The 10,177-nt window shown below is 40.6% G+C and overlaps 1 protein-coding gene across 2 annotated transcripts; it reads right to left on the bottom strand.

The window, feature by feature from the left end:
• Positions 1–7,712: 7,712 nt before the first annotated feature.
• LOC131602827 (uncharacterized) lies at positions 7,713–9,685 on the bottom strand. Of its 2 annotated transcripts, XM_058875030.1 has the most exons (3): positions 8,186–9,685; positions 7,843–8,109; positions 7,713–7,764 (listed from the first exon to the last, which is right to left on the bottom strand). In XM_058875030.1, the coding sequence occupies exon 1, from the start codon at positions 9,613–9,615 to the stop codon at positions 8,362–8,364; it is 1,254 nt and encodes a 417-aa protein (XP_058731013.1). In that variant the 5' UTR covers positions 9,616–9,685; the 3' UTR covers positions 7,713–7,764; positions 7,843–8,109; positions 8,186–8,361. The 2 variants fall into 2 exon arrangements, with proteins under 2 accessions (XP_058731013.1, XP_058731012.1); XM_058875029.1 differs by having other exon boundaries at positions 7,843–9,685.
• Between the last annotated feature and the right edge of the window lie 492 nt (positions 9,686–10,177).

The following is a 10,177-nucleotide window of genomic DNA, read 5'->3' on the forward strand; positions in this document are numbered from 1 at the left end:
TAGCACGATCATTCGAACGTGTGTATTGCTACATGAGTCAAGAAACTCAGGGGTTGCGTCCCAACCTGTACGGTTTCGACATTTGGACTCCAACAAAGAGGCCTGATAGCCCACATCCTAGGACTCGAAGGGTGACGTTCAAAGTCCCTGCAAATGCACCCAGGGATAGGTGGGTACAAGCTGATGCAAGAACCAACAAATGGCGAAGTTGGGACCAAGGTGGTAGAACTGCAATGGCATATAGGAAACAATTTCAAAGATCAAATCGAGAGGCGTATCGATTGGAGAATTATAAAGGAAAAAATCCTATGTCTCAGTCCCAGTGGAGAAGGCATCAGAGAATAAAAAAGGCTCAGAAGGAATACAGGCCAAGAGAAGCTGGAGACTCTAGTAGCAACCAAGTCCCATACCAGGGGGCAAAGTCGAACAAACCTCCGGTGGAACGCAGACTATTCGAAGCTGAAAAACTCTTGGACGAAGAAGAGAAGATGCGTTCAAATTCTTGGAAAGAAGAGGACAGAATGACAAATGATTTTGACTCTGATGGAGTGTCATCTATAAACTTGAATTGCAATGTTGTCTCTGTACTCCCTCACGAGTTTAATCAGGAAACTGAAGTAGAAGACTGTGAAGAGGCTGATATCGAAGAAATGGCAAAACACAAACCTGTGTGTTACTATGTGTTGAATAACGGTGCAGTAGAAGAACAGAATGCTTTCTTCGAAAGGCCTGATGAGGGTATGCGAAATCATTTGAAGCCACTCTATATCAGGGCTAAGATTGAGAACGTGGGCATTAATAAAGTCTTAGTTGATGGAGGAGCAGCAGTGAACCTAATGCCTCAATACATGCTAAAAAGAATTGGTATGTTCGATACGGATATAAGGCCACATAACATGGTTTTATCTAACTACGAAGGCAAAATAGGACAAACACTGGGAGTTGTTCAAGTCAACTTAACAGTAGGCTCAGTTACCAGGCCAACCATGTTCATGGTTATACCAGCAAAAGCAAACTACAACCTTTTGCTTGGTAGAGAATGGATTCATGGGGTAGCAGCTGTACCCTCAACAATGCATCAGAGGGTGACAATTTGGAGAGAAGATGGTATAGTGGAGAATATCGAAGGTGATCAGAGTTACTACATGGCTGAAGTCAACCAGGTGAATAAAACCAACTTCGATAGAAATCTGGCAAATATAGGCCCTTGTCATGCTGCTGAAGAGATGTATACCCCAAACAAAAATGCAATGTACTATTTGACTTTACACCCAAATGGATTCCAATGGGATAGGGAGATCATGGATGGTCCACCAGATACAGCACCATTGGAGAATTATCCAGCAGTACGGCCAACAGGCTGGGACGATGACATTAATCATGTCTGAGTCTGCGTTCTTCGAAAAGATTTCGGCCTATGTGGCCGAGAACAAAAGAAAAATGGCTCTCGAAGCCGAACTATCAAGTACAAAGATAGATACAGTTCTAACCAAAGAAGGAATATCAGAATTGGAAATACGTACGAGTTTCGAACTCCCTGAAGATACGGTTCCAGTTGAAGAGATCATAGGAGAAGAACCAAGTCAAAGGTTAGATGCAATATACGACGAAGAACCTTTGGGATTCGAAAAAGACCCGATGGCGTCGAACATAAAGATGTTGGCCCAAGATCCACTTGAAGAAGTCAATCTTGGAGACAATGATCAAAAGAGAATAACATATATCAGCGCGAAACTAGAACCAGAATTGAAAGCAACGGTCATTAAAATGTTGAAAGACAATAGAGATTGTTTTGCTTGGGATTATGATGAGATGCCTGGTCTCGAAAGAGACTTAGTCGAATTGAAGTTACCAATAAAAGAAGGGAAGAAGCCAATAAAGCAAACTCCCAGAAGATTCGCGCCAGAGATTCACTCGAAGATTAAAGCAGAGGTCGAAAGACTCTTACGGTGCAAATTTATCCGAACCACAAGGTATGTTGAGTGGATTGCTAATATAGTACCTGTAATTAAAAAGAATGGCTCATTAAGAGTATGCATAGACTTTCGTGACCTTAATGCAGCTACTCCGAAAGACGAGTATCCCATGCCTATAGCAGAAATGCTAGTAGACTCAGCCGCAGGTTTTGAGTATTTGAGCATGTTGGATGGATATTCGGGATACAATCAAATTTTTATAGCAGAAGATGATGTATCCAAGACAGCATTTCGTTGCCCAGGAGCAATAGGCACTTACGAATGGGTTGTGATGCCTTTTGGTTTAAAAAACGCAGGGGCAACTTATCAAAGAGCAATGAATTCTATATTTCACGACTTCATAGAAACATTCATGCAAGTGTATATAGATGACATTGTGGTAAAATCTACCTCGGGTATGAGTCATCTCGATCATCTGAGCCAATCATTCGAAAGAATGAGGAAATATGGCTTGAAGATGAACCCCCTTAAATGTGCTTTCTTTGTGCAGGCAGGTGATTTCTTGGGTTTCGTAGTCCACAAAAAAGGGATAGAAATCAACCAAAACAAGACAAAAGCCATTATGGAGACCAAGTCTCCCTCCACGAAGAAAGAATTACAATCAATGTTGGGTAAGATAAATTTCTTAAGAAGATTTATCTCTAACTTAAGTGGACGCACGCAAGCTTTCTCACCTCTACTTCGGCTTAAGCAAGGAAAATTCGAATGGCGTGCTGAACATCAAGAAGCTTTCGATCAGATAAAGCAATACTTGACTTGTCCACCAATTCTATCTCCCCCAAATGGGAAGAAGCACATGCGCCTATATATTTCAGCATCAGATAAAACAATAGGCAGCATGCTTGCCCAGGAGGATGAGAATGGCATCGAAAGAGCCATTTATTACTTAAGTAGAGTACTCAATGATGCAGAGACTAGATATACTGATATAGAAAAACTCTGCCTTTGTTTGTATTTCTCCTGTATCAAACTTAAGTATTATATAAAGCCAGTTGATGTTTACGTTTCATCTCATTGTGATGTTATTAAACATATGTTATCTAAGCCAATACTACATAGTCGAATTGGCAAATGGGCTTTAGCCCTTACTGAATATTCATTAATATTTCAGCCTCTCAAGGCAATGAAAGGTCAGATTGTGTCAGACTTCATTGTCGACCATGCGGTGGTTGAGAATCATCAGCATTGTGTAGATTTGAAACCTTGGAAGTTATATTTCGATGGTTCAACGCATAGAGAGGGAACTGGTATTGGAATGTTGATAATTTCTCCTGATGGAATTCCAACAAAGCTCAAGTATAAAATCGAAGGTCCATTATGCTCCAATAATGAAGCTGAATACGAGGCTTTAATTGCTGGACTTGAGGCTTTGTTAGAATTGGGGGCAACCAGAGTCGAAATTAAAGGAGACTCCGAATTGGTCATCAAACAATTGACAAAGGAGTACAAGTGCATCAAAGAGAATTTGATCATGTATTTTATCATCGCAAATAGGTTGCTCAAGAAATTCGAATACGTGGAATTAAAACATGTACCAAGGGTGAATAACCAGGAAGCAAACGACTTGGCTCAATTAGCTTCGGGATATAAAGTATCAAAAGAAAAGTTGGAAGAGTTGATTGAAGTAAGAGGAAGAGCAATGTTTACTAAACTTTCGCCAAGTGATCTGGAGGATTCACAATTGGGTTATGCCAATAAAGAACAATTCGAGGTACTAAATATAGATTCATTGGCTGACACAGATTGGAGGAGTCCAATTATTAACTATCTGAAAAATCCTTCGACGGATACAGACAGAAAAATCAAGTATAGAGCCCTGTCATATTTTCTGATGGGAAACGAATTGTTCAAGAAAACTCCTGAAGGGGTATTGTTGAAATGCTTGGGAGAAGCAGAAGCATACTTGGCTCTGTCGAATGTACATAGTGGGGCATGTGGTGCACATCAAGCAGGGCACAAAATGAAATGGCTCTTGTTTCGTTATGGGATGTATTGGCCTTCGATGCTAAAGGATTGCATAGAGTTCGCGAAAGGGTGCCAAGAGTGCCAAGAACATGCAGGTATCCAACACGCTCCAGCAAACGAACTAAGTACAATAGTAAAACCATGGCCTTTCAGGGGATGGGCACTAGATTTGATTGGAGAAATTCACCCCAAGTCATCCAAAGGGCAAAGATACATTTTGGTAGGAATAGACTATTTCACAAAATGGGTCGAAGCAATACCACTGGCAAATGTGGATCAAGAGGCGGTGATTGAGTTTATTCAGAAACACATTATATATAGGTTTGGAATCCCAGAAAGTATAACAACTGATCAGGGATCAGTCTTTACTGGACGAAAAATGCAAGATTTTGCCAGAGAAATAAGTTTCAAGTTATTTACTTCTACACCTTATTACGCCCAAGCAAATGGACAGGTTGAAGCAGCAAACAAAATAATAATTGGCCTTATCAAGAAGCATGTAGGAAAGAGACCCAAGAATTGGCATAAGACTTTAGATCAAGCACTTTGGGCTTGTCGAACATCTCCAAAAGAAGCTACGAATACAACTCCTTTCCAGTTGACGTTTGGACATGACGCAGTACTTCCAATTGAGATATGTTTGCAATCAGTAAGGATACAAAGACAAGCAGACATTCCTCCCAACGTATACTGGGAGTTAATGATGAATGAGTTAGTAGATTTGGACGAAGACAGACTTCGAGCACTGGAAATGATAAAAAGGAAAAAGGAAAGAGTGTCCAGAGCTTATAATAAAAAGGTGAAAGGTAAAACTTTTGTTAATAATGACTTAGTCTGGAAAGTTATTTTACCTATAGATCGAAAGAATCAGGCACTTGGTAAATGGTCCCCACATTGGGAAGGACCCTTTCGAATCTTAAAAGTATTCTCGAACAATGCTTACGAAATTGAAGAATTAGCAGAAGATCATAGGATCTTGAGAGTAAATGGGAAATATTTGAAGAGATATAAACCTAGCATGCATGAAGTAAAGATTGCAAAGACGTAGATACTCAGGGTACTACGAAAAGCCAAAATGGTCAGGCATGTGTCAAAAATATACTTCACATTGATCAAAATGGCTTCACAATCAGAAAGAATTATGGAAAGGAAAATCAAAGAAGACACCAAAATATTCTTTTCATTTCAAGCGTAGAAGTACATTCATTACAAAAAGATCCAAAGAATAGGATCTGAGGTTACAAAAAGAAAGGAAGGCATATATATATAAAAAGATTAAACCTAAGGTAAAAACTTGCTAGTCAATCCTTTGGTTTAAATTGTCCAAAGACAACACAGGAGAAGGTTCAGCCTCGAACATATCTCTGGCTCCAGAATCACGCATCCTTCTCACTACGCCTTTCTTAAGAAAAATGTAACTAAGGAGTCTCCCGTAGGGAAGACAAGTCACACTCCCTCGACGGTCAACACCGGCAGAGACAGCTTTAACAAGTCCCTTGAAGATCATCAAAGGTATGTTAATTTTCCTCCCTCGAAGACCACAGAGGATGAACTCCAAGTCTTCAACCATGATGTTGTTTTCCTCAATCCGCCGAGGTTGGAAGTTCCCCACGAGCATCTGGTGCCAGATCCTGATGACTTTGGCACTGAAGCGATCATTGTCCATAAGAGTTCTCAGCATGAGATGAGTAGTCATGCTGAAACTGTTGTCATCAAAAGTTTCACCAGAGTTATTGCATTTTATCAGATTGGCAATAGTGATGGGAGTAATGCTGAGACGAGCGTGTCGAATTTCAGAATCAATGGTGGTCCTACCTTCAGGATCTATGCGTAAAGACGCATTCATCCAGAATTCTGCCACCATGTTGGGGTAAATAGCACCCTCCAGGACTTCCTCAAAGTAGAAGTTTAGTTCCTGGTTAACAAACAGGGTTTCGATGGTGATGAAATGGCGAACAAGTTCATCCTCAGAGAGTCTGAACTCGCCTCTGATGAGGGCTTTGATGTCGTTAAAAAAGAGGGGTTCAGCCATTACAAGACAAGAAAGTTGTTCTGAAAGAGAAGTTGTGTGTTTTTCTTTTTTCTGTGTTTGGTTTGGAGAGAAAACGCATGAATGAAGAAATAAAGGTGATATTGGACCCTTTATATAGAAGGGGAATACTGAAGGGTGGGTTTCAATTTTTAATGAGTGATTGGACTGCGGTTGGTTTTCCAAAGAAAGAAGTTATGGCTTCCGCCGTTTCCCGCCCTTGGAAGTTGAGAAGTAATCATTAAACTGATGCACGCACGTCTTAAAACCGACGTTTTGGAGAAAGTGACGTCACTTTTTAATAATGATTATGGCTAGAAGAAGTGGAAACGTCAAGTCTAGAGGCAAGAGTGCTGCGAAGGATGTTCAGGTTCTACATGTTGCATTTAATAAAAGCACTGTAGGAAATCTAAAGATATATTTTGACAAGAAATTGAAAGATTTGCTAAATCAACACTGGCAAATATGATAGAGATAAATGGGAGTCAAGCGTACAAATATTATATGTCTACAGTGGTCTCGATTACAAAATAAAGGTGCAATAAGTAACAAGATCGAAAACATCTAGTTGAAATCCTCAGGGAGATCCTTTTTGATCTTCAAATATTGAGTCTCCCATGAAGACATGCGAAGTTCAATTAGTGCCCGGTGTTTCTTCAACCTTTCGATTTCTGGCACTAACTTTTGTGCAGTCTCGAAATGTTTCATTCCTGACTGCACCACTTCGAGCAAGTCTTGTTGATTAGACTTTTGTAGGACTGCTTGACAACTTTCAGCCTCCTTTATCTTGCCCTCGAGTACTTTGATTTCTTGTTTCCAAGAGCCGATTTTCTTCTCATAATCATCAATGGCCTTCTGATTTTCTGAATGTTTGAGCCTGAGGGCCTCACCTTGTTTCGTTGCGTCCATAGCAGAATTCCATGAAGAGTCATGAGAGGCCTTTGTCTCAGATAGCTCTTTTTCGACATTTTGCCTTCGAAGGATGTTAGCTTGGAGTTGCTCGAGTAGAGAGCCCAGCAGAACAATTACCTCTGAAACTTCTGTGGAAACTTGAAGCAAATCTACTTTCTTTAGAAGTTGATTTAAGTTGTGGCTCTTAATAGGGTCCCGGTTGAGAACATCTACAAGATTGACCCCAAAGAATCTTTCTTTTATTTGTCGAAGAAGACTGGGAATATCTTCCTTGTCACTAGAGTCTGCAGTTACAGCTGGTGAGACATTAAGCTCCGGAGGCGAAGGAGTATTCACATTCATAATGGCCTTTAAGAAACTAAGAGGATCAGTTTGCTTAAGTTGTTCAAGCTCTGAAGGAGTAAGCTTTGCAGGGGCAGGCGTCGAAGTCGTCTCAGGAATGGTTTTTGCGTCAAGAGTTGAAGTTCCATGAGAAACTGGTTTTTCAGGCTGAGAAATCTCTTCCATAGCATCTTTCTCCGACGCAGAATCTTCGTTGTCATGTGATTGCTGGTTCACATTGTCGCTGCCTGAGAATGGATGATCCTCTTCCAAATTTTTGCCTTGATGGGTAGGTGGGGATTCGTCAGTAGAGTGGCTTTCTTCGACTGGTTCATTAGGCAATATGGTAGCAATTGGCCTAACGTCTTCAAAGACTGGCGAAAGAACACGAGTTTGATTTTGAGAGGTACCTATGTTAAACAGAGCAAAGTTAGTCATAAAAATAAACTTTTGAGGAGTTTAGTTAACGAAAGTTAAAGTTTGACAATTACCATAAATTTTGTCAACATCAATGGTGAGGCCAGGGTCTTTAAAACCGGAAGTAGCAGTGCCAGCATCATCCTGCAATAACAAGGTAAAATGTCAGTACAATTATTTAGTTAAAATCACAAGATAATATGTGGGACAAACCCAAAATACCTTGGGTGGAATATTGTCTGGACTTGAATTATGGCTTTCCACAACGAAAGCATTACTAGCAGCTTTCAAAGGAGACTCTTCAGAGGACGCTTTATCACCAGGAGAAACAGCTTTGGAAGGACTTGCCTTTTTCCCTTTTCTTGAAGGGGTAACAGCTTTGTGTTTTTTCTTCTGTCCTTGTCTAGTTTGAGGAGGGGATTTATCTTCGCCATCCGAACCAGTGGTCGAAGAAGCTTTACGCTTCGAACCCGTTGGGGGTTTCGAACTCTGGCAAGTGGAAAATGAGAAAGATGAGTACTAATCACAGATTGTACAAGATTGAGAGTATGAGATAAGTATGTACCGTGGGCTTCTTATCAGTGACGAGGGAGTCACTCCCACTTGGTTTATTGCTTTTAGATGTCCCAGAGTCTTTTGGGGCAGAAGCTTCCTTAATCTTCCTCCTTCGTGCAACAGCTGTAGTTGAGACTGAAATCAGTATATCAATAAAGAAAAGATAAGTCAGTCGAAAAGATTGTCTTAATCCAGACCTTCAGGTATTGGAGTCAGGACACGAACATGTTTAAGATCTATATGAAGATGTCCTTTGAAAGTATCCAAGGTATGCTTAGTCGGAACCACTCGTTCAGCGCGTTTTTTGGTACTCTCTTGAAGAATTTTGAGAGCATTCCCACACACGAACCAGTCTGGGAAAGGAGGACTTAGAGCCACACCAAAATCAGCACTTGGTAGTGGGGGGAATTTTGGAGGATTGAGTTTGAAAGCCACTTCATAACGTAGTTCTGGTCGAACATACGAGGGCAATTTCAACTTATTTAGTTTGGCGGAAAACTTTTCGCGCAAAGTAACTGCAGCCTCACGAACGGTCCGACTAAGATCATCAGGCCTATAGATAGTTTCAAAGAATTTTTGAAAAGCTTGGATTTCTTTAATATGAGTGGAAGTACCTTTTTGGAAGTTCTCCTGCACATCATTGAAAGCTGCAGTTAGTTCCTGAGCAAGGCTATCAGCATCAAAAATTTGAGAGCTATAATACTCTGTCCACCATTGATGAAAATCTGGTGTAGAGTAAAAAGAAGGTTCAAAAGGAATAGGAGAAAGATTGGTGACGTCAACGTATTTGTCGATTTTTTGTTCACATTCTTCTTCAGTCAAATACAAAGTGTGGAAACACATATGGTTCCTTTTCTCATATAAGCACTTGGGTGTTATTTGAGTTAGCCCAAACTGTCTCGAGACCAAATTTGGTTGATAACACATGAGGATACATTGACCCTTTGATGGTCGAAGACGGTGGGAAAATAATCTTGGAGTCAGAAAGGCTTCCCAAATTTCCATAGATTCAGTTTGTTGATCCTGAGATGTTGGTGGAAATTTTCGAGTAAACCATTCAGGACCTATTGTTCTGTGTACAAATGGGGCCATAGAAGGATCGAACTGGTCACGCCGAGCAAACATCATCGAATACGCCAGGAAATGTTCATGAAGCTTTCCCATTTCCTCTTTTGGAGTTAGGTAAGCTAACCTGGTCCCCTCTATAGTTCGATTTTTGATTGTGCTATCCTCCTCATTGACATCTCCTCGAAAGGGAAGATGAGTTTCGAATGTAGCATTAAGCCACAGTTGCAATAGCCAGAAAGGACCAGCGTAAAGTAAACTACCAGATTTGAAATTCTTGGTAAGGTTTGCAGCTTCACTAAGGTTTTCATAAAGAGACCCTAGAAGTAGTTGGCTGAGGTTGAGCTTTTTCCCAGCATGCAATTGATTAGCCATGCAAAGGTACCTTTTCGCAACTTGGATAGACCTTGAACAGAAGGCACATCGTGAAAGCCATAATGCTAGAAAAGCAATATGCTCTTCATCAGATACTATCGCTTCAGTGGTAATATGATGCTTCTGGATGAATGCCGTATAAGTGACTTGAGAATCGTTAAAACCAATAGTGTCATTATCCATTTCATTGGGATCGAAGGTTTCACCAGTTGGTCGAAGTCCTGTAATAGCGGCCACGTCGAAAAGCGTGGGGGTAACCATTCCACATGGGAGATGGAAGGTGTTGTGAGAAGCATCCCAAAAATGAACCGCTGCTACTAACATGGGTTGGCTGTATTCTAAACCCGTTCTTGACAGTTGAATCAAATCGTATATTCCTAATGTTTTCCAGAAGGATCCTTTTTGTTTCTCTACCTTTTCTAGCCAGGCATAGTACAAGTCAGGATCTTTGGCTAAAGGGATTGACCTAAACACTTTTACAGAATTGGTCATATAGTTTAACCTAATTTTGGTTAAAGCTAAAGGGGTTGCGGTTGAAGTTTCCTCAACATTAGCAGATTTG

The sequence above is a fragment of the Vicia villosa genome, linkage group LG5 (genome assembly GCF_029867415.1).
Source record: "Vicia villosa cultivar HV-30 ecotype Madison, WI linkage group LG5, Vvil1.0, whole genome shotgun sequence".
Lineage (NCBI taxonomy): Eukaryota > Viridiplantae > Streptophyta > Magnoliopsida > Fabales > Fabaceae > Vicia > Vicia villosa.

Bases quoted from the DNA above. Each gene is read 5' to 3' on its own strand.
- LOC131602827 (XM_058875030.1), bottom strand. From the start codon at position 9,615: ATGGCTAATCAATTGCATGCTGGGAAAAAGCTCAACCTCAGCCAACTA.